This window comes from Myiozetetes cayanensis, unplaced genomic scaffold (assembly GCF_022539395.1).
Source record: "Myiozetetes cayanensis isolate MyiCay16 unplaced genomic scaffold, myiCay2020 scf7, whole genome shotgun sequence".
NCBI lineage: Eukaryota > Metazoa > Chordata > Aves > Passeriformes > Tyrannidae > Myiozetetes > Myiozetetes cayanensis.
Genome location: NW_026087964.1, coordinates 37646172 through 37671474, shown reverse-complemented (window position 1 = coordinate 37671474; position 25303 = coordinate 37646172). Strand labels below are relative to the sequence as shown.

The 25303-nt window shown below is 33.6% G+C and overlaps 1 protein-coding gene across 2 annotated transcripts in view; it reads right to left on the bottom strand.

The window, feature by feature from the left end:
• Positions 1-25303, bottom strand: part of FSTL5 (follistatin like 5) — a 281074-nt gene that overhangs the window by 226279 nt on the left and 29492 nt on the right. For both annotated transcript variants that reach the window (XM_050338164.1, XM_050338163.1), the window contains one exon: positions 9979-10012. In XM_050338164.1, coding sequence (XP_050194121.1) covers positions 9979-10012 — 34 coding nt within the window. The remainder of the gene's footprint in view (positions 1-9978; positions 10013-25303) is intronic.

Below are 25303 nucleotides of genomic sequence, written 5' to 3'. Positions count from 1 at the left end.
CTGATTATAGCAAAAAGGTTATTCCAGTTTCTTGAAATTCGTGCCTTCATATTTAATCTTATGTTCAACATGAACCTCAAAATCATTCAATCCCTTCAGTAATATATTCATCTCTATATCTTAGTAACTCTACTGGCAACTTTTTGCCAAATCAGTAGTCTCTTTTTTCTTCACAGGATGCTGGATTTTTTTAATTAATTTATGTGTATTTAAAGAAAAAATGAAACAAACATTTTTTTTTAAATCTCTAATTCATTTTTACATTTCAGCAAACCTTTAAAAAGCTATTTTGAAAAATGCCCAGAATTTTTGTTATTAGGAACAAAGCATAGAAAGTTGTATTCATTTGCTAAAGATGTATACAACTGCATAATCACTTGAATAGCTTCAATATAAACATAATTTTAATTTGACTCTAGAGTATTAAATTTTAAGCTATATCTATTCATTGTTTTAATAGAATTAACATCTTTAATTTAAATAGTTCAGTTGCTTCTACTTCTAATTTTTATCATGTAGGAATATATATGGATAGGTCTATTTTCAATATTTGATGCATTTGATGTAATTAGTTTACAGCTCATTCATCTGAGGAATTAGCTTTTCGTACTTGGGGAGCTACTTTAAATTTAAGGATTAAATTTGAAAGGAATTTATAAAAGAAATTTAATTTCTGTATTTGTATATTAAAAAGTAGAAAGACATTTGAGTGACTGCAACCTCTGGTTTGGATCCCTTCAGAACAAGGTCTAATAATTACCCACATTTAAACAGCTAGTTAAAATGGATGTATTCATTCCTTGCAAAGTTTCCTTAGAAACACTAGACTTCTAAGCATAATCAAAACAGACAGCTGGATCCACCCTTTATGATAATGTGACATGCAGCTTTATTAATCTGACCTTTGGAACAAATGAGGAATTTTTTACTGCCCCACCATAATTGTTAGTGGCAGGCATTTTAGCAGTCTTTAATTTGCACTTTGCTGTAATATCTGCCTCCAGTTATGATGTAAACATTAACAGGATGTGACATTGTTAATTGTGTTCTAGTGTCTGAAGCAAGTGGCAAAAGGGTGTGCTTGGAGTAAACTAGAACATGACCTTAATGATAATGAAACACATCAACCCTTGCTATTCAAAGACTAAGGCAAAAAATGAATACTGTAATTGTTTTAACTAGCATCTGAATGATATACAGTGCTGCAATTATTGGGATTCAGGACTGAGGTGGAAATCGTGTTCAACAGACTCATCTTTCAAGTCTTTATAAGTTATGATTGTCCTTTAAGTGGTTTGCAAGAGATACCAGATATGAGAAAATATGTTCTTAATATATAATCAATAGCATTCTGAAGAATTCAAAGTGAATGCAAAACGTAATTCCGTTTTAGACAGCATGAGTATAGAAATTTCTCCTGTGTAACACAAATGTGTCAGTTTTTGTCTGCATAAGTGTTCTTAAAAGTTTATAGCCCATAAACAGCACAGAAAACCTATATGCAAGATATGTTGACAGCTATTATTGTTACAAATATACAAGAAAAAGCAGTGCCATGGTACCTGAGTTAAAAAGACACCTATTTACAAGTTGGTTTTTTTTAAAGAATATAAATTAAATAGAATTTATTTCTGAAATACCAGATCTTTTCCTCCTTAATGTTATGTATTCCTCCTGCATTTTGCTTTTTACTTTCAGGATAACCCTTCCTCAGCTTTAAACACTTCCTTACAAATGGTCTAATTAAACTATTGCCTATATTGGGTTTTAAGTTTCTATCTAAATAAAATTTTTTTAGAGCTTGTAAATATCTCTGTGAATTTTTAAAATGGTCTCTATGTATATCTTTTTCAGTGATATAAATATCCTAGCCTCCGTTTTGCTCAGTAACAAGGTATCTCGGCAGAATATTTTAGATAAGCTTATATTGAGATAATACTCAGATCTACTGATTAAGAAAGGGTTATGCTATAGACAAATAAAAACTAATTAAAGAAGTCGCTTTCCCAAAAATACTAACATGGATTTTTTTAGCTATTACATTTTATACTTCTTTACAAATAAAATGTAATTTTCTAGTGTAACAGTATTAGGATAGTTTCTGACATACAGTACTCTTTTCGAAAATCTATTCTAAAAGGAAAACTTCAAGTTGTTAAGATAAGAAGATTATTGTGCTTCAACAGTCTGTTCCACAAAACATGAATTGCACTATCTTTCTCATGTGATTATTTGTGATCACAACAACTGCCTTCTACATGACAACTACTGTGAAATAGCCTGCCCCACCTGGCTATTTTATGGCAAACTTAACCAAGGTACCTGTGGTGCTGATGCAGATCATATTTTGCTCTTCATTCCAAGAATGAAGGTTCCGCAAAGGAATAGGGTACGCAGAGGAGAGGTAGGTAACATTTTAAAGCAGATAAGCTTCACCTGTTTTACATTTAGATTTCTATTGTTAGTGTAATCAAATGAATATTCACTACATGTGAGAAACATGACACACATAGCCTACAGACACTGCACTAATGCATATATATATATATATAATAATATAGCATATTAAAGGATCCAAGTATACTTTTCCATTGTGTTGCATTGCATTCTCTCTCTGAATTTACTGCAAGTCTTCAGTGCTCAAGAGCTAATTCAAATTACTTCACAAAGCCATCTGTGGTTTGCATACCTCTTTTAAGATGAAAGAGGTAAACAAAAGCTAGTACTATTGATATATGACATTAGAAACCTTTTAGCATTAATTTTTAAAACCTCGATATTATTAATAATAAAAGAATAGACTAACCTAAAGCCAAGTCATGTTCATTAACTCTTCTGAGCCTACTCCTGAAACAATAAAGAAACTATCTAAAACATTTGCAATATAATGCTCAAGTTAAACTAGCTATTTTTATATGGAAATTTTTAAAAAATTACATAAAAAAAATCAAACTGTACTGCTATTCAAAATCTTTTGTGGATCACACAGAATGCATTAAAATTCAGGCTACTAATACATTTATTTTTAAATTTAAATAAACATTCATCTTTTGAGATACTTCATTAAAGCTACATAAGTCTTAATAGGAATGAATATGTATTCCAGTCAGTATTCAGCACTCCCCTCCCCTCCCAGTGTTGAATGTCTTCTCTGCTGTATCTGTTCAAATGAAGTGTTTGTGCACTACAGAGAGAAACTTTGTGAATACTTCTGAACATGTTCTCTCTAGTCATGCTCATAATATCCACTTTGAAACAGATTTAACAATTTAACAGAATGTAACCTAAGTTTTAGGAGGACACAGATGAATTTGTAAAAAATGCTAGATCTCTTATGTTACCTCTACTATTCTACTACGTAGAGAAATAATGATTATATCTCTTTTTAGTATAGATATACCATTTTTCAGAAGAGTTCTTGCCTGGAATTTTGACATAGGCCATACATATGAGAACCAAAAATAAAGTCAGATGTCCATTTCTATGCCATAAAGAAAATCCAAAGAAAGAAATTCTTGGTAGGTATAATTCCTAAAGCTGCTAATAAGTCAAACACATCTCACATGAATCTCATCCTTTTATGAATGCACCAAAACACAACATACAAATATGTAGAACATATTTGCCTTCACATTTTCTCTATTATCATTATATATACAATACATATGTATATTATAATTATATGTAATAAAGATCAATATTTGTCTCTGTAGTGATCATGAGATTATGTGTGAAACCCTTACATAGTTCTAATTAGTGGCAGAAATAACGGACAAGTGAATCTAAGAAAAGTTACAGACATCTCTTGTTATTCCAATTCATCTTTTGAATATACACAGACAGCTGTGCATTTTTGTGTAATTTACAAAAGCTTTTCAGACTCATTCTGGCTCTTTTAGGTTTTAGTTACTATTCTTTTAGTACATATATTTGCTTATAGCAAAAATTAATTTAGAAACTTTGGAGCCAACCAACCTGAAGCTGGAAATAACTCCTGTGCAGAAATGTGGACATAATGTGTAGCATAACACTCAAGAAATTCTATAGGATGCTGTTCTTTCCTTGACACTGCCATACCAAAACTGCAGATAATTTTTCATTGTTATGGAATACATGTGTGGAGTTTATGGAATGTAAAATATTTGCACCATGTTGTATTCCCTTGATATTACTGATGAGCACTTTTAATTACTTTCTTGACTAAGATAAAATACATTTACCTCAAGACAGCAACTGGAGGGTCAAATATATTTGTGCCGTTTACACTGTTTATCTCTATGGTATTACATTGGTAGCAAGTCTGACTAGATTACTATACAAATACTGTGCTGTGTTTACAGACAGATATCAAAACTGGAATTCAGTGTCATCAAATAATGCTTTGTTTAAAAGAAATAAGATAACCTTTCACAAAGATGTAGAGTACTACACAGACCTTGCTCTTAATGTATACTCTCTGTGTGTCTGGGTAATCACATTGTTATCAAAGATATTATCTGGAACTGACATCTGACATTCTGACTCACGTACTTTACTTTCTCACAATGACCTTCAGACCTGTTCAAATATAATGTTGTAGGATTAATTGCTATATTAAAAATATTTTCCCGCATAAGGAGGTTTGTTTATTTTCAATGCATTTCATAATCTGACTGAATTGAATCAGAAACTAGGGGGCAAAATGAAAGGAAATTTTATAAATACCATGGCTAAAGCTATTCCAAGATAAGAATAAATAAAAAATAAATAAAAGAAACAAAAACAAGCAAACAAACAAAACAAGACAACACAACATTCAGTTAACAACATTATGTCTGTAGCTCTTTTGTAAAAGCATGAAAACAAAAAGGAAATGTGAACTGTTCGGGTGGAAAACAGAATTGTATTTCCTATGGCTTATAGTATGGCTTATGTCACTTAATTCTGAAGTGACAAAAGAGATTTGAGTTTTGGTTGACTAGGCTTCGGAGGGGCCTGGGACAGTTAAAGGGGATAGCATTTGGAACACTTAATTCAAACAAACCTCATACCAACTCCTGAAAGTTTATTCACTCAGGTAAGTTGGAACATAATGACAAAGAAAAAAACTTCAAAAAAAAGAACACTGTAGGTCAGAGTATTTAGTAGCAGCATTTCAGTGAAAACAACATTCTTGAACATACATTTACTAACTTACTTGCTCTTACACATATTCTCCAAAATACTACATTTTCTTTCTGAAATGTACTGCTCTAGTAGAGACGGGTTATTACAATGCAACAAACTAAGACATTAATCAATTCAGTCCAGGAGGATTCCAGTTCATATTCTAACACTATGCAATTAATACATGACTAGTGAAATACAAATTTAGAATAATTTAATTTAGCAAACATAATAAGTCACTGGATACATTACAGAAAGTAATGATGTGGGGTTTTTGCCACAGTTAATTGGTTTAATATGACAAAGGATGTTGATGTCATGTATTCTACATCAGAACATACATAGCATTGTCTGTCATCAAAAATAATAAGACATATTGAAGGATAGATCTGTTTGTTGACCTACTGGTAATTGAGAGTATCTCCAGATACAATTTCATTTTTACAAGTTATTGCTTTAATTAAGGCCTTACTGGTTTTGTCCTTTAAATTCTTTCAATATTGAACTATCTTAAGCTTTTCTTACTCCTTCTTGTCTTACATTTATCACTGTATAGAAAAAGATTACACCAATCTGGAATCCCAGACGAGGCCACAAGTGCAGGTATGCTAACTTTTTAAGGAGTAAAAAACAAGATATGCCGTAGATACCCATATGGTTTCCCCTTTAGTTTTGGTAGATAAAGATTATTAAAGGAACAGATGGTTGTTGATGATATCAGAAAAGTCTGGCAATATGTCATAATCACAGAGAATTATGTGTTTGAAACTGATCTGTGAGTCAACAATGGTTTTACATTCTGATTACTAAGGTAAGCATAAAATGAGAAGTATTAAGCACAATTAGAAACTCAAGTTGTAATTAAAAATATGTCAGTCAAAATTCTCTAATCTGTTTAGTTTTGAGTGTTAGTGGCATTTAAAGCTCAGATCAATAGTAGCTCGCAAATATTTTAGCAGCATACTATACAGTCAGTATCTAAAGTACATTTAACTAATGTAAAAGTCTTTGAGTTACTATCATTAAAATTATTTGCATACACGTTTTGAAAATGTCATGAAAAGTGCATCTTTTCCAAATCTTAGGTGGAGCACTTTTTATATCTTTCAGTGAATGTTCTTTATGTTATTAAAATAAATAGCTAACGTTACACAACTTGCGTGCAGTATCATATCATTCTTCGATATCAGCAAAACAATCACCTTACTCTCAGCAGAAAATCAGAATTTGTTTTCTCTGATTTGCTGGGTTTCTTTGGAAATGTGTATTACAAACTGCTTATCTATACTGAAATCGACTGAAATAAAAGTATTGTGCTGTAATTCAAACTATGACTGAGTTTAGGAACTGATCATCTGAAATGCTTTTTGCAGCTTGTTGTTTCTGGGTGCTGATGATTTTTCTGATCAAAGGAATAGAGATGCCTTTCAAGTTTGGTAAATAGTTGATTTATTTCACTAGTCAACCTTCTGGTACCTCAGAAATAAAAGGTTTTTAGAATAAAATTGTCAGAAAGCATTTCCACTTTAAAGTTCGTAATGTTCTTTACTAAAAGGACATGAATGTCTCCAAAGTCAAGCATAGGCCGTGAAGAAAATTTTTCGCATTGCTTGAATGTAACACAATTTCTGATATTTTCAATTCATTACAAAAATATCTATTTTATCTTTCACTATAGGTTTGGAATAAAATGGATTTTTTTTTGTCTGAAGGAGCTTACACTAGAAAAGAGAGGTAAAGAAGGTCAAACTGTGACTCCAAGCCAGCAAGTAAAATTCAGCAAAGTTTAGTTAGTGATTATTTGCCTTGGTATTTCTTTCATATTACAGAAGTGGTATGAAACTAATCTTATTTGTATTTTGCACCGGTGCTAATCATTTTTGTGCACAAAAAATTCTCAGAAGTACAAGGAAGTTTGCCAGCATACGCTAAAATTGTAAATGTTAACATTATTTTACATAAAAGCAGTGTTGCTTTCCTCAAACAGTATACAAAAAGATCTGTTACCTTTTAAATAAAACAAGAAAAGGAATATCACAGATCAGAGAGAGATGGGGTTACTGTCAGAACAGGGTATGTTTGAGTATTGACTTCTCTTCTGGTGTGATTGACTTAGAGGCTGACAGCAGAAGTAACAGATGGGAAAAACAAGCAGGTCAGAAAAATGTCAGGAGAATAAACAAACACTACAGAAAAATAAGAACATCCTTACTAAAATATGAATAGTAATCAGTTTTTTGTTATAGCAATAAGTAAAGTAAAACGAAAAATTACTGGCATTCATAATATAAGATACAGAATGGTCCTTGTTACTACCATGTTGATCCCACTGAAGTCAAAAAGTATTCAACTTCATTATGCTGCAACATCCTCTCCTCTTATAAAAAATACAATGTAATGAAATTATTAATAAAAATTAGACACTGAAATACCAAGTTACGAGGCACAACAGAGACTCTGGTGTCTCACTAGGTAGAGATGAGCTGTAATTTTCCTCTGAATTAAGACAGAACTTTTTCTGAAAGTGTCAGAGCAGTCAAGGAACCACAGAAAACATTTAGTTCTTTTACCACATAGAGTGGCTGCAATATGCAGAGTGTAAGGAATACTGTTAGAACCTTGTCCTGAGAATCTGAGGATAACTGAGGTATCTCACAAGAACACATGCAGAGCACAAAACCTTTTAGATATTGCATACGAAGGGTAGTTGTTCATTGCCAACATAAGAATGTTTATGCTGAAACATTTAGTCTTGTTTCACCCACATCAACCAATATTTTAAGCAGAAAGAGTTTAAAGATGCTACATGCTGTAAGTTACAAGTAAAATTAAAATATACTTTTGAAAATTTGCAATGACATGGAAAAAGAGCATGTGAACAAAAAAAAAAACCAAATCATTTAAATAATATGAAAAGAGAACGCAAAAAAACTCCAATTGTAAAAGCATCCAAAAAAAAAATTACAGAAAAAGTATATCTGTATATATAGATTTATGCTGCAAAACCTACTTTGTGCATGAACAGCCTTCCAGACCACTAAAATCTTCCAAGCTGAATTGTCAGTTTAGGCAGAGACATGCATATCATGCAGAAAATTTAGTAGGTTGAAAATTTCCACAAGAGATCTCACATATAAAATCACAATAAACTTTGTGCAGCTGTGCACCAATTTCACTGCCAGTTTGGAGACAATGGATATCTTCCTTCAAGAGGAGTTTACTGCATTCCTTTGGATGTAGTTGTGGGTGATATTTTGTAAGCCTTTGAAAATATTTCTGTGATTAGTTAACTAGACTAACAGCTAATGAATATGACAGGCACTCCCACCTAGGTCATTAGTTTATTCCTACTTTTACTTATCCCTCACCATAATGACCATACCACAATGACCATCTGGCAAGAGGATGGGGTAGGGTGTGGGAAAAAGACTGTCAAACATCATAATAAACCTGAAATAAATCATGAAAAACAAAAAAGTGGTCCATTTCAGGATCCTTCTTTGTAGACAAATGCTTAGAGTTTCTAATTGTGAATACTTTATTTTAGAGCAAATATCTTAATTCTGTAATCTCACCTGTGTTTTCACAATCTTTTTTATAATTTGTATTAAGTCATAAGACATGAAAGGTTTTTGAATACATCATGGATACACTCACTACATGTAGAGATGATTCAACTCTATATTGTATTACCCAAGAAAAGAAATTTATAAATCACAAATTGGTTGAAGTTGAAGAGGATCTTTTTGGTTCAGTTACTTTTCCCATGCAAATTCTTCAAGTGAAGGACCATAGGTCCTTCAGATGATGTAAATTATCATATCATCACGAACAATGTAATTGTCCTGACACAACTCCAATTAACCATCAGCTTTAGTTTGCCTTTTGATGCTTGTGTCTAGCCTTAGCGTGAGGGGAAAACAAGGCAATTGAGATAAATGGGTACTGCAGTACAAAAATAACTGAATAAAGAACAGCTAACTCCAGTGATATGGTTACACATGGTTTCCTAAGGCAATACAAAAGATATAGGTTAGTTTGTCGCTTAATTCCCTCCTCTCTTTGTAACATATAAGTGGTGTTCTTTCTTCCACCTTCCCTCTGTTTTCCCTTTTAAAGTATCTCATAACCTACCTCTATAAAGAAGTAACATATGAAGAGAACAATCTTTGCCACTATTGGCAATTTTGTCTTTCGTTGTTTGCTTAGCAAATTTTTAACTGAGAGATTTCAATGTTCTGTCTCTTAACAGACTCTATATTGGAAAAAGAAGCATGAAATCCATAATTTGGTTTTCTGAAGTCCTAATTTTCTTAAAACAAGGCTGTTTCTTTAACCCAGATATTCTATTTCACATGGTGCTTAGTCACTGGCACTGATTAAGGTGCAGTGAAAATATTTTGTAAGCAAAAAACACCCACAACAGTCATGTTGCAAGGCAACCTATTAAGGAAATGATTAATTTGTACATAAACTGGAATCGCATCCAATTACAGATTTACTGAATAGAAAGGAAGAAGCTAAATTGATGGTACTGATGTTTCATTGAAGTATAGTAAGCATCCATAGCCAGGGACAAACCTAATGAGAAGTTAAGTGTGCAGCCAATCCCATCCAGACTATAGCAGTCAGCCTTGTTCATCTCAGAGTTCCAAAAACAGTAGCTAATACACATACTTTCTACATTTCAACCTATTTCCCGGATATATTTTTGTAATTTCAAATACCAAAATACTCAGCAAACAAATCACCTGGATATTTTTTACCAATAATGAATATTAGATTTGTGCTAATTCTAAGAATGCCCACATTTAAAAAATAATTGTCACTTACCTTTATTTCTTGAGCTTTCCTGATTCTTTTCCTGCTGCAATTTAAAGCAGAAAAATATATTATTTGCAGAATCAGTTATCACAAAAATCATAAAATCATAGGCATACAGATCCAAATGAGACAGCCTAGTTCATCCTCCTTCCTGCTCAAAGGTGAAATCAGCACACTGTTTCTAAACTCCTCCACTGTTTTTCACATATTTGTTTTTTTCACAGTGACTTTGATTAAGTGCTGGAACACATTATCCAAAGAGGCCACTCAGTCTCTGTCACTTTACCTCTATCGTGGGAGATGCTCATAGTTCAACTGCACAAGTCCCTGTAAAACTTGGTATCATTTTGAAGAATGAGAATTTACTCAAGGCAATAATCTGTCCCCAAAATTTAAAATCTTGATTTTACACAACATTTGCTCAAAATTATGCTCTTTGTTTTGGGTACTGCAATTTTTCAAATATTTACTGGTTTATAAGTTTATGTCAGTAAAAATAGCATTAGGAATAGGCTAAATGCAAAACTCTTCTAAATTTATTTCCTATTATAAGATAGATGTTTCTTTTATAATTTTAATAAAAAGAGGAAACTAGATAACTTTTTTCTTTTGTTGCAATTTCTAACATGTTATATTTTTAATATGTTATAATTTTTAATGTATTATCACCTATTGATAACAGAGTGTATTGATTACCTTTCAGTACAAATTGCAGTGGTTTATTTTATCTGTATACACCAAGAATTTGTTATATTGTGCTCATAACAGGTTCATTTAGTCTTAAATGCATCCAGACACATAAATTTACAGAAAGAAGTTAATACTTCTATGTCAATACACGTCTTTTAATAGTATATCTTTCGATAGTGTTTTGCTCAGTTACTGTTCAAATAATTTCAGAATATGAGCTATCTTTGAGTAATATAGAAAAATATCGCCTGAAACTAAATCTGTGAAGTCACATAGCTGGTTAAACTCTACCAAAGAAATTTGAAACTGATCTGAAGAACAAAGCTGTAATCAATAATGCAAAAGTATTTTCTAATTTACATGGACATAGAAATGTTGAGGTACCATTAACTTAAGCAATGAGGCCATCTAATCTACAACTCAACTTCACATTTCATGAAATAATATGGGTAGTGATGCAATATTTGTATTGTTCCCTGAAATGCAATCTTACAAATCTAAGCCAATTACTCTTTTCTTGTCTTTTTTTTTAAATAACCCTGTCCAAACCTGTACCTATGAGGAAAGTATGTTTTCAAATTTCTCCAGGTCAGGGAGTGAAACAGACTTTAATAGGCCAGTGTAAATGCAGAGGAACCTCATTCATAATAAGCAGTTTGTGCTTATTAAAATACCAACCAGCCAACCACCACCATTTAGAGTAAAAATGTAGCTAAGTTATGTCAGCATTCAGATGCTGCAATTTATAGGCTCCACGGACTCTGCTGAGTCCCACAAAACTCACTAGTTTTTCCCTTTAATTTGAAATCAGAAGAATAGAATTTTTTTTCCAACAAAGCTGCAAAGCCTATAATGTCTGCTGCTTCTTCTACAATAAATAGATCCTGAAGACTTATTCCAAGAATTGATTACTAGATCAGAGAACCTTGTGGGAAAGCAATACTAAAAATCAAATATTAGTATCAAAGGAGAAGAGAAATAGTAAAAAGGATGAGAATAAATTTTCAGGGAGAACAGAGTACAACAAGCTTGGCAAAGAAGAAACAAAATTACTCAGATGAAATTTTAAAATTAAAAAGAGTGTTTGGGTTTTTTAATGGAATGTGTTAAGGTTTCAAGGAAAGGAGGCATTAGCTGAAACTATCTTTTCAGACCTTAGTTTTTCTAATATCTTTATTTTCTTAAATTTCAGCTGAAGATTTTTGCTTAAGCTTTTCATGGCTTAGTTTTCTCAAAAGACTCAAATTTTAATTTTAAGTTACCATTAAAACTACTAAGAAAAAACTCTCTTAGCATATCACAGACAAGCCTTCGTGTGATATTTCTTGGGACAGTAACATGCTTGGTAGCAGCATCCAGAGGAAAAGAAACTTCTACAAGCCTCAAGTTATTTCAAAATTAACCTGTGAAATAGTAACTGCTCATCTTGATATTAAACACATAAAAAAAATAAACAAACCTCTCAGGGTCCTGCAATGGAAGAGAGGTAAACAAACAATTGTTTATCATGACATTTATTTCCAACTGCATTTGTGCAGCACGCTAGGGTTTTGACACTAGTTGTCCTGAAAATAAAAAAATTCTATCCATACACTATTAGAAAGTATGTGAATGTACAAATATCACCATATGAAGTAAAACATACTAATTCTGTATAAACACTGGTGTGGAGGATTTTACAGATCCACTTTTACACATATTTCTGTTATTTTTCTCCTGTATTGCACTATGATATATAAGCAAAATATTTTCACCTGTTAACATTATAGTAAATATCTACATAAAATTTAAATTAACTACAATACTATATTGTTACCTATTGCTAGGAGTCATGTGTAAATAGAACAAATCATCTTTCATTCCAGGATAGTTTTATCAGCTTCAATATAGCAAAATAGTTTTGAATTGATGTCTCCAACCAAATTAATTGGACAACTTGCATGGTTTTGCATGGTTTTATGTTGCATTATATCCTATCAGCCTGGTGAAATGTATCAATGCAGAACAAATGAGCACTGTAAAGAAGCTTTCTTGTATGTCCAACAGACTGAATTTAAAGTAAATTTATCAAAGCACAGTGGATGTAAAGGCAGAAAATATCAAATTTTCTGAATTTTCTGTTGTGTCTGTGTACCAAAAAAAGATCATGAGTGGTTGACCACACAAATTGTTATTGTTACAAATCATAAATTATAAACTATTTGCAATATATATCAAAAAAGGTTCTGCTTAGAAACTGATTTAAATATTCACAAATGCTTTCCCGAGGTGTAAATGTTCCTTTTCTTATGCTATTTTCTCGTTTTGTCTGAATACATATATACCATCAACATCTCTTAAAATATCCTAACACATTGACATCATCATTGTTCAGAAATTATGTGTTTATTAAATGTGGTTGGTATAGTATCAAGTCTTATTTAGAAGGGCTTCATATCAGCAATAAGATGTGTAGAGAATGATGGTCAAGGGGACTCTTGATGTACAGTGATTCCTAAGAAAGTGCTAAGCTATTTATAAGAAAGACCAGAGATGATCTGTAAAGGTAGATGTCATTCTAGGACTAACAAAATAACCTAACCATGCTAAAAACAGTAAAGCTCATTACTTAGCCCCATTTAAATATGTATCATGTCCATTATGTTTATTTTTCTCTTTTTGAAAGAAAAGTCAATATTTATAAACCAACGGATGTTGCACATAGAAGTATATTCTCTTAATTCTATATTTTTTAAAAGACAAACTACATAATTGTATTGTATCTAGAACTCACTTTTCTCTGTGCCTGAATCATCTGCTGAAGATTTGGATATCTGTCTGCCAGAGTGGTCTACTTATAAAAAAGAGGAGCCTTATTTGTTCTTTGCAAAACTCAGGCAAAGTTTCCTATTCCATGCTGGCTCTTTAAAAAGTAGCTGCTGAATTAATGGAATTCTTAAAATAAACAAAGTACTAATTAGTGTAAAACATATGGTAGATTGTCCTTGATATGTGACAAAAATTTAAATAGTTTAATAAACATAAACCACTAATTACAGAAGCTCTGTTGAAAAAAGGAGTGCAAAGTTATTTGCTTGATTAACATTTTATAATGAAAAATTATCATTAGTCATATCATAAAATGTAGTGAAAATGCAGAAAATCAGTTTTGTGTTCATTCCCTTCAATGCTAATTCTGTAGCAGGGGTGCTTTGTTACTCTATAGTAACTAATAATAATAATAATAATTAGAAAATTAAAGAAATAGTTGCTATTAAAGAAAATATTTCATTGAGAGAGATATCAAGATAGTTATTTCTATCATGTCAAACCATATAGAAGCAAGTAGTTGAATAATAATATATTCACTTATATTAACACAACAACTTTAATTACAAGAAGTCTGAATTACACTTGTAGAGAAACTTTTTGTTCATGGGTGAAATAGCAGCATGGTCACAGCCACAGAGTACTGGTGCACATACAGCACAAGGCAATCTGGTAAACTATTCTCAGAACCAATTTGATCAATGCCATTTGGCTGAACATTTGTCTTCAAAGAAATTTCATAGAATCAGACTTCATCAGACTTAGCAACTGCAGTACAATTGCAATTTAAACTAAAAATGTATGAAAAGCAGAGTCAATGACATTTACATTTGTAAAGATATTCTGTTAAGCAGCAGTAAACGAGGCTTTGCTTACTATGGTAAGGGTGAAAGAATGTGCAAGAAGTGAACCATTTTTCTGTTGCCCTTGTCAGAACACTATTTACTGCAGAGAGCTTTTTAGTTTAATGTTTGTAGTAGGATTCTTGAACTGGTAGTTTGCATTCACAGCCCAGTCTTCTTAGAGATTGACACCATTTATAGCAACAAATTCTGAGAAAATGATATGCTACAGGTTGTTCTTGTATTGATTAAGGTATAATATGAATATAAGACTGTGTGAAGGAAACAAGATGTAGAGTTAGGTTGCTAGGCAAAAATAAGGAAATATATAAAGCTGTTGAAGTTTTCAGACTTAATAACATTCCCAGGAGTAGTTATTACTAGATATTATAGTCTTAGAATAAGTTTTACAGGCCTCTGGAGAAAATCTGATGCAAAGACTTGAATTCATGAACCCATATGAAAGGAACCCAACAGTATTTGGGAAGCCTAGATACATGAGATTTGTATCACTAAAACCAAAACCAAAACAAAAAAAGCCCAATCCCTGGGGGAGGGAAGAGCTGGAAAATGTGCTGATTTGATTCTTGTTTTGCTGATTTAGATCCCTGAGGAGCACAAAGAATGATCATGGTAGACTCAGGATGGTGCATATGAAGCAGTTGTTTCTCTTTGCATGCAGCACGTGACAAGCCAACGTGCAAGCAGAGAAGAAATAAAGATATGAAAAACTTACAAATAATTTTGTCTATGCCCACATACTTGGAAGGAAAACTCCCTCTAGACCAGGCTTCAAAAAAGTGTGTGCTTTTGTGTGTGGAAAATGGACAGAAAAAGTTCTACACTGAGGGAAACCCACAGGTTTTTTTATTCAGGCCTGTCTAACATAAAAGAAAATCACCTAGATGGTGCAAGGGCACATATTAGTCTTAAAGGCAGCCTTGGACCATGTAAAGCAGAGCAAACAAAGCCTTTGTCCACAAGGTGAAACAATTGTTCTGGGCTAAAGCTACAGTCTAAATCCCAGTGTTCTTTAGTAACAATTGAATCGAAGTAGCTTCCTGCTAATGACACATTAACATTGTTTACACCAAATGTACACACCATGTGTTGTGTTCTACAAAATAACACTTTTTTTTTTCAAAATAGGCAGAGCAAGACACATTAATGCATTTTCAAAGCAACTATTCCTTCTGGTAGGATTGTTCATGATTCATATGGACACATTTTCTAAAACTGCTACCTAGGGTAAAAAGACCTGTGTGGAGCAGGTTGCAGGTAGCTCCCAAGAGAAATAAGCACCCTAGAGTCAGGCCTAAAGGCCCTGATAACTGTTGCAGTTGAAAAGAAGCTGAGAAGGAGTTTTGGGTTTTATCTTAGCTTTAAATTCAAGAATTCTGATTTCACTAAATAATTTCTTTTAAATAGGACTGTAAAGTTTTCTATTTCTTTCTTTTTATTATTATTATTATTATTATTATTATTATTTCCAATGTAAGACTTTGTCCAAGAAGAACTGTAACAATTATACAGGCCCGACAAAACAGTAGTCAAAGGTCAAATATAGTTTTCCTTAATTTTACTGAAGCAGAGAAAGGCCTGTTTCCAAAATTTTGCAATGTTTCCATAACGGAAAAAGAAAGAATCTAATACAATCTTCATTCTGACTTTAAGGATTAATTCTACCATTGGCTGTAACCCATTATGGTAACATGAGGACTTCATTAGGTCAACTGTTCTAGAAAAAATGGCCTCAGTTGAATAGGAAAAAAAAAATAAATCTGTAGAACTGAAGCTTACTCTGGGTAAATTTCTTAGGCAGCTCACTCTTACAGAAATACACTGTAACTGTAGCTTCTTTAATATGGTGTCTTCATATTTGTTCTTTGATGACAGACCAAAGGCATACAAAATTTATAAGCGGTTTCATAGCACATGACAGAAAAGTTCTACCAGTTTTATACTGCTGTGTGGTGTTGCTGGTTTTATAACACTTTAATCATTAAAATGCTTAGTGAATGGCTTGAGCAGGGGAAGAATTGTATACTTTTGCATTAAAACGTAGCACTGTGACCAAACCAGTTCATATACTGAAGACTGTATAAGCCAACCTATGTAGTCAAATCCAGGCTACAGCTCTTCTTCACTAAATTGGAGAAGCTATGAGTGCTATGTAAATAATGACTTTACAGAAGTAATTACTGCTATTTGTGCATAGTTTGCATTAAACTTTAAATGCTCAGACATTCAGTGTAGAATTACTTTCCCATGCACAGACTGCAAAAGATGTTTTCTTCCAGCCTACCAAGTAAGACATGCAGTAACACAGGGCAGTTGATGAGGTGCTGTAGATGAATATACTTATTTCATATAGCTCATAGGGTATTCATATTCAGCATATATATTCATTTTGAAATTATCTGAGAACACTCCACATTTGAGTAGGCAAAGAAGGGAGAAAGATAGCTCCAAGAGGCAATATTTTAGCATACTGAATTATCACTGGAGGTTCTAAGAAATAGTATATAATGGGTATGCTATTATCTTCTCCCTTATGTGAGCTCCTAAAACTCCAGGTACCCTCACAATTACTGAAAAGTAGTATATTTCCTAACAATATAGTGCTATTTATTTTTTCCGTAAAAAAGAACCTACCCAGTACAGATGGATCTTAGCTGCACAATTCCCAATGACATTAATGGGAGTAATTTGCCTAAAACCGCTATTCGTTTTTCTTTTTAAATTTCAGAGATGGTTTTAAAGTGTAATTTTCCAAAACCCACGTAATGTGCATTGCATTTTATTATTCAGTCTGTCTGAAGCTCATTCAAGTCTTATTTTTCCTCTTTGCAAATTTTTGTCCAGATAGAAGAAAATCTGCAGGAAGAATGACAGCTGGAAAATGTAGGAATGAAAGTATAAATATCAATTACCTTCTTACAATCCAGGAATGCAAGTAATATTTAGTCTGCATTAAGACATAATTATGGGTCAAATTGTAGTCTACCACTATTGATTAAAACGAATATGCTGAGACAACTCTAGGGATAATAGTTTGTTTCTACCATTCATTTTGTAAAGATGAAGATAAGGAAAGATGCAGAGCGAAAGAGAAGTTCATTATATGAATATTAATTGGTTGCACCTGCCCTTTTGTAAAGCGTTGAACTCCATATTGGAGAAATACATTCATATAAAACAGAGATTTGATGAAAGGTTATATAATATTACCCACTGGGTGACATTTAGGAAACTAGAAACTAAAATTAAGATCATATTTTTTCTACTGAATCTTCAAAAATTCAAGATTAACTTGGTATTTGATTGTTGTATTTCAACTAATCTTTCAAAATGAATTATGAAGTACAACCATATACACTAAAGATATACTTACAATTGGTTACAGTTTCCCTACTGTGAGCTAAGCAATGTACTGTAAAGCTTTAAGTTATTTTCTCTTGGCATTCATGTTAAAAATAAGTAGTTTTAAAAAAAATGTGCAGAGAGCTGAAATAACAATTCAGTAAATATCTGAAGTCCTAATCTAATGGATAATAGCGTGTTTTTCAATGTTAATTCCATCTTTATATATATATATAAAGACATCTATTTTTCTTCTATGTCTTAGACTGATACTAGTAGGCAAAAATAAAATAGGGTTTCTTATGAATCATAAACTACAAAAAATGTCTTGCAAATATTTCCTTGTACCAAATCAATGACTTTCACTGTATTTTTTGTATTCCATCTAATTGTGGAGTATACATCAGGAAATAGTCACTGGAAAAACAAAAAAAGGTAAACTGTTTTTTTTCCAATTGCTAACAATTAACCACCAAAAGAAATTATCAGAAAATATTAAGGCATAGAAAATATTTGAAGGTATAGCAATGTCTTTGAAAGGAATGCTTCACTTATGCCCCACTTAAAGGAGGAATGAAGGTACAAAAAAATAAATGCATGACCTTTATATGCAAAGTCAGACTGGCCAATGTAATGGTTTCTCAGACCTTTAAAAAAAAAAACCCACAAACTATCAGTTGCAATGGGATTAGTCTTTCACAACTTTTAGGATCAGCTTACGGTAGTTACTAAAAATTTCAGAATCATTACATCAATGATGTAACACCAAAAAATGGTAGATATACCAACAAGTTGAATAAATTCTATTAAGATAATATTAATGCTTTATTACTTGCACTGATGTATGCAAATAATGCTCAGGTAAGAGTAATACAAAGTAATGGTATTTTCATGAAACACCAGCCAATTGAAAATTGTGCTGATGCCTCAAGAGAGTGATAGACTTTACTTTTCCCTAGACTTGAATTATAGGCTGTTTATTCCATGTTACATAGCCTGAGTTGTAAGCAATAAATTAAACAAATGACTAACAATTTTAGTTTGGTTTGCTTTCATTGGAAGCAGTGGTACAGTATAAGCTTGCTAGATTTTCTTACTTCAAATTAGTATTTTGTTACGTGCATTGAGCAGGGGAATTAAATTGTATAAGGTTATATGATTGAATTAGAAATAAATATTAAGCAGATGCTATTAACATTATGCAATGTTAAGGAAATATTTTTTGTTATTATACTTAGTTCATACAAACGTACTCTTTAACCATTATGTGTTCATTTACATGAATAGTATAAATGCAGTTTTGCAGTTAACAAAGTACATTAAATGAAAACTTCAAAATAACAAAAAACTAACCTAGAGAAGAGAAGGCTCTGGGGAGACCTTACAGTGGCCTTCCAATATTTAAAGGTCTATAACAAAGCCAGAGAAACTTTTCACAATGTCACAGGACAAGGAGGAAAGGCTTCAAATGGAAAGAGAGTAGGTTTAGTTTATTCTTCACTATGAGGGTGGTGAGGTACTGGAACAGGTTGCCCAGAGAAGTTGTGGATGCTCCATCCCTGGAATTGTTCAAGGCCATGTTGGATGAGTCTTTGAGTAACCTGATCTAGTGAAAGGTGTCCCTGTACACATCCCTACAGGAGGGTAGGAACTAAATGATCTTTAAGACACCTTCTAGCCCAAACCTTTCTATGACCACTTTTAATGAGGTCAAATAGCAACATTTTTGTATTAGTAAAGTTTGGGAGATCTTTCTTTTGAATTTTATGTTTTAGGCATTCAAAATCCATGTTCTTAGAAGCATTTAAGCATAGTTGTTATCTCTGCACAATAGTTAAAAAAAGAGGTATAATTATGACATTTTTTAATTTGGCTATCATTAAATTCTCCATTTTCTTTGTGTAGGCCTAAGCATAGCTACCAAAACCTTTAATGTTTTCAATGGACATCTTAATGTTTAGTCCCATTATTTAAAAGGAGACTGGGGTTTTTTTGTTGTTGTTGCTGATGCTGCTGTTTGGGTTTTTTTGATATGGAAAATAAACTAAACTGAAAGACAACCCATTCCCTTAGCTCTTGGTTAAAGGGATTTGAGCATAATGATGGATGTATGTTCTTGTCTGGTACAATTTATCATGGAATCAGTTATCAGGAACAAATACAATGCCTTGAGCTGGACTATGTATATGATTCCACCAACAATATAAAAGAGGAAGAGTAAAAATAAGATGTCATGACAACTACTGTAATCTAGCAGTCACTCTACCCAGAACTGAAGACATTTTAAGGTAAGTACAGACTATTCAGTAAGTCCACAAGATAAGAGAACAGAAGTCTATTAGACTTTCTCACTGATATTTTGCTTTATAAACAGTGGAGATAAAGTTAGAGTTTTCCAGTTACAAAACTTGTGAAAGAAAAGGCTGCTGAAGAAAGATAAATCAAATATATAATAAATAAAATATATAATAAATCAAAATATATAATAAATCAAATAAATAATATACATAAACACAGATCAATGTGTTTTTTACCGTGGTTCCTTGCAAAGCTTTCAAACAAAAAAAAATTAAAGTTATCAGGAAAATAAACGCTAAAGAAATAGGTAACATATTGTGCTAGCAAATACTTGATACTACAAGAGAAAAAAATCCATGGTTCCGATGAAGTACAGATGGGTTGTTTAACTTGACATCTTGGTAACACAAAATCAGAACAGTGAATATTGTAAAAGCAAAGAAAAAAAAAGGTATAGTATAATTTCACAAATATGGGTTTATCTAAAAAATACCAGATTTGTGCTCCCACTGAACATAACACTCTTAGTAAAATTATCACAGTTCAAAATTACTACTGAAAACACAATAGAACGAAGTAAGTAATGAAGAAAGAGTTCAAATGAGTGAGAAATTTTCCAAATTCTAAAAAGCTAATTTCTCCTGAACTTGTTTTTCTACAACTCAAAGTACTAAGGGTGTTTTAAAATACAGATATTGAAAAGAAACACGGATGTAAGACCTAATATTTAGCCATCCTAACTGGGGCCAATTTAGAAGGAGTCTAATAGTACACAAATATTATGCTTTGATTTTACACTAAAGCCCAAGGTAACAAACAGTTGTCTTACAAAACATTATTGCTGTATACAAATGTTGCACTTCCTCAGTTGGGAATACATTACTATATAGATGCACAGTATACTAATGTTTAAAACTGTAGTGGGTTGACCCTGGCTGGATGCCAGGCACCCACCAAAACTCTATCACTCCCCTCCATAAGTAGAGAGGGGAGAGAAAACATAAGGAAAGATTCATGAGTTGAAATAAGAACAGGGATACATCACTCACCAAATACCATCATGAGCAAAACAGACTCAGCTTGAGGATATTAATAAAATTAGCAAATAACAAAATCAGAGCAGGATAATGAGAAGTATATTAAATCTTAAAAATATGTTTTCCCCACCCTTCCCTCCTTCTCAAGCTCTACCTCCTTTCCCCACAAGCGGCACACGGAGATGTGGAATGGTGGTTACTGTCAGTTCATCACAGATTGTTCCTGCTGCTGCTCAGGGAGCAGCATGAGGTCCCTCCCAGACAGTCCTCCAAGAACTTCAACATGATTCCATCCCACAGCAAACAGCTCTCCACAAACTGCTGCAATGTAGGTCACTTTTTCATGAGGTGCAGTCCATCAGGCACAGCCTCCTCCAGTGAGGGTCCTCCACAGGATCACAAGTCCTACCAGGAAATCTACTCCAGCATGGGCTCCTCTCTCTACGGGTCTGCAGATCCCTGCCAACACTCTGCTCCAGCATAGGTTTCCCATGGGTTCACAGCCCTCTTTTGGGCACACACCTGCTCCAGTGGGACGCAGGTGGATCTCAGTATCCCAGTGGTCCTCCATGGGCTGCAGTGGCACAGAGGATACATGGCTTCACCATGCTCTTCACCACAGACCGCAGGGGATCTCAACTCCAGCGCCTAGAGCACCTCCTCCCCCTCCTTCTCCACTGACCTTGGTGTCTGCAGAGTTGTGTCTGTTCTCACTCTGCTCTTTTCTGTCTGCAATTACATCTGCAGAGTAACTATTTTTCCTTCTTAAACATGTTATTCCAGAGGCATTACCATCATTCCTGATTGGCTTGGCCTTGGCCAATGGTGGGGTCCATCTTGGAGGCAGCTGGCATTGGCTCTGCTGGAGGACTTGGGGGAAGCTTCTGGCAGCTTCTCACAGAAGCCACACCTGCAGTCCCCCCCATCCAAAACCTGGCCACAAACCCAAATGTTTAAAGTACATCATTATTTTAATTTTGAAAGTGAATTTAAATAGATAATTAGAATCAGAAAGATGGCAAATAAACCATAAGCTAAGTGGATTGTTATTTATTAAAAAAAAAAAAAAAAAGATTCTGGGGTACAACTCAGTTTGTCTGCACACCAATAAAACTGTTATACATCATGTTTGTCATTTAATAATATTTTATATTGATTTTTGCATATTATTTTTCATAGTATAAGCATTGTCTATGCTACAGGATATAACTTTCATTTTAACAAACCAAGATAATAAAGGTTAATAAAAATAATAAAAGTCTACATCTTCTAGGTAATGAAAATAGGTACTAAATCCATGGGGGAAATGACTGAGAAAAAGAAGCAATGAAAAAGAATTGAAAAATAAAGCAATTGACTGAGAAAAAAAAAAAAAAAAAAAAAAAAGGAGTTATAAAGAGAGTAGTCTTAAGGACCAGAATAATAAAAGACAGCAAGGAAGTCATGGAAAAGAGCCGCATCTCATAAACACAGACTTCAAGTACCTGGCCTCTTTCATGACCTTAGAAATCCAAATAGCACAAATTTGAGCAGGAGCAAACCATCCCTTGTACTATATCAAACAAATCTCATCAGGCTTTGTTTTGCTACTACTGTGATTGCAACTTGTGGTGATGATTTACCATCACAATAGAATACGAAAAAACTTAATGCTAATCAAGAATCTGAAATGATAGCTGACACAGATTATATTTACACTGATTCCCAAAGAAAAGTAAAAAAACATTGTCTTATCTACTCAGAGGCTAACTGGAAATCATTTTCCTAGAAAGCAAAGCGAGAAGGCCAAGCTGAGTACTGAAGAAGATAATCACACTATCTCATATACCACTACTTTGTATTTTATTCTATGTTGCCACCCTGTCACATGAGATTAACAAAGCAATGTTAATCAAATGGTAGATAATAGATGTGAATCTCATAGTTCCTTAAAATATTTGAGTGAGATTCATCTTTTCCACCATGGTGATGTTCAGCAACAGGAACCGGCCCAGTAAGTGGTTCAGTGCAATAGGTAAGACTCACCTTTGCTCCCTCACTAACCCCACTGATTTAACTAAAAGTTTACAGATAGGTGTTGCTAATGAGTATCAGTAGGCAGCTTGAAAGGAGGATTCATACTTGACTTAATTTCAGATTTTGACACCCTAATGACTGACTAGCTGAAAGAAGGACTATAGAAGAAATTTTAAAGGGATTTTTAGAAGCAACTTTTCTAAGACTTTTTAAAAATTACTCTGAGCATGCAGTGAGAGAGAGTAAAAATAACATGTTTAATTGATATTAGCTTATTAATGTACAACGATTGTAATGAGACTTAAAAAAAAACACCAACCTACGCCTTTGAATGATATTGCCCACAGTACAAAGTAATTATAATGCAGTCTCTCTCTCTAGGAGAGAGGATTTTAGAAGACCAGATTTTATGACGTCTCAGATCCTGCAAGCTAACAGATTTTCCAGATACACACTGTAAACTATAAAAGCTCAGATTGTTTGGAGACAGACCACACAAGGAAAGCTCAGGCTATTTTTGAATCCTGAAGTACTACTTTCTGTGCATTTCTTTCTTGGCCATGAAACCCTAAATGAGAATAAAATCATAAAACACAACTGTCTACATTTTACAGGAGGTTCACTGTGCTGTTATTTAGGTCATTATTTTATAACCTTTGAGAAAAAAACTAAAAACAAAACATGTTTTCTGTGCTTTGTGCTTATACATTCAAATTAATCTTTAATAAACTGGGAGAGATGCTTATGTTTTTGCCTTGGTTTGTTTCATTCAGACCAAGTCCTTATTGCTTAAACACCTCTAAATTGGACCTAATTCTAATGTAACCTAATAAACTCCTCTAAACTGACCTAATCCTGAGGCCTAAATTAATGAGAATCAGGGTTGAACTGCTGAATTTAGCAGTGAACAACGACAGTCAGAAGGGAAGGAGAAAGGAAAAAGGGAGAAAGGCAGGTTTTTCACAGGAAGTTAAAAGAAATATTTTAGTCTAGAGAAATATCACAGACAAGAGTGAGGGTTGCACATCTGAGTCAGTTCCTATCAGCCCTTTGGTCACACAAGACAAAATCAGGACAAGACCGGAAACAGTTTGAATCAACATGGCAAAAGCAGTTGTCCATGAAAGCCACTAAAATCAAAGCATATCCCCTTTGCTGCACCCTCTGTATCCTGCATGCTCAGATGGACAATAAAATCTCTTTCCTGATGGAGGGTTCTGTACAGGCCAGGGCACAGGCCCAGGCTAAGGCTGAGGGTTGAACCCAGGCCAAAGCTGGAATTCCCTCGATTCTGCCTCCTCTTCCCACGTTACCCTGATCCTACTCCCATCCATGCTGCCAAAGCAGACTTTGCTCTCAGAGAGGCACTACAACCCTATTATAAGTGTAACAGTCCTAACTCCATAAATTCAGAATTGTGCCGAAGTAAAAGGAGACCAAGGGATAATAACTAATTTAGCACCTTCACTGACTGTCTCTTGAGACTAAAACTTAACAGCTCCCTACCCATGATGGGATCATTAGCAACAAGCCAATATTGCCAGTATTATTCCCTGCTAAACCATGTGAATCACCTTGCTTGCCAAGGACAGTTGTGTGTGCACGTTAGATATGCAGGGTTGGCATTCTCTGAACTATACATATGGATGTACAGGCTACATTCCATGTTTCTTAGACTCTGACAGAGAATCAGCAGCCAACAGTTGGTTCCTGTTGGCTGCCACCTGCCTGTTTATACCTGGAAATCCCAGAGCATTCACTTTTTCACTGAAAACATTGGTGTCAGAGGCATGCAAATGACAAGAAGAAAATTCATTAGGATGCTAGAAATACTTCCTAATGATATCAGGTGGGAACCTAGGTATTAACAAATTTCTTACAATACCTCAGCAGCAATGCAAGAAGACTCCCAAATGGAAAGTACCTTACGAACTTTTCCATTGTTTTGACAAATGAAGGACCAGTGGTTACCTGGCTCAATAAGAAATTCACATGCTGTTCAGACACAGCCTACTAATTTCCAGCATAACCATGTAAGTGTAAACCATGGCAGTTACGCAAGGGAAGGGAAGAGAAAATAAAACTTTCAGGAGTGCTTTGTAATATTCTTTCTCACTTCTGGTTCAAGAGAACTCATCGCTTCCTGGTTTTGAATATTTCATATATAAGCAATGCAGTCAAACATTTGATCTGCATCGCCATTATAACGGCCTTGATAATGAACATTATTATAATTATAGTTTGGGTCATAATTATACTTAGGCATGAACTGCTTCAAGT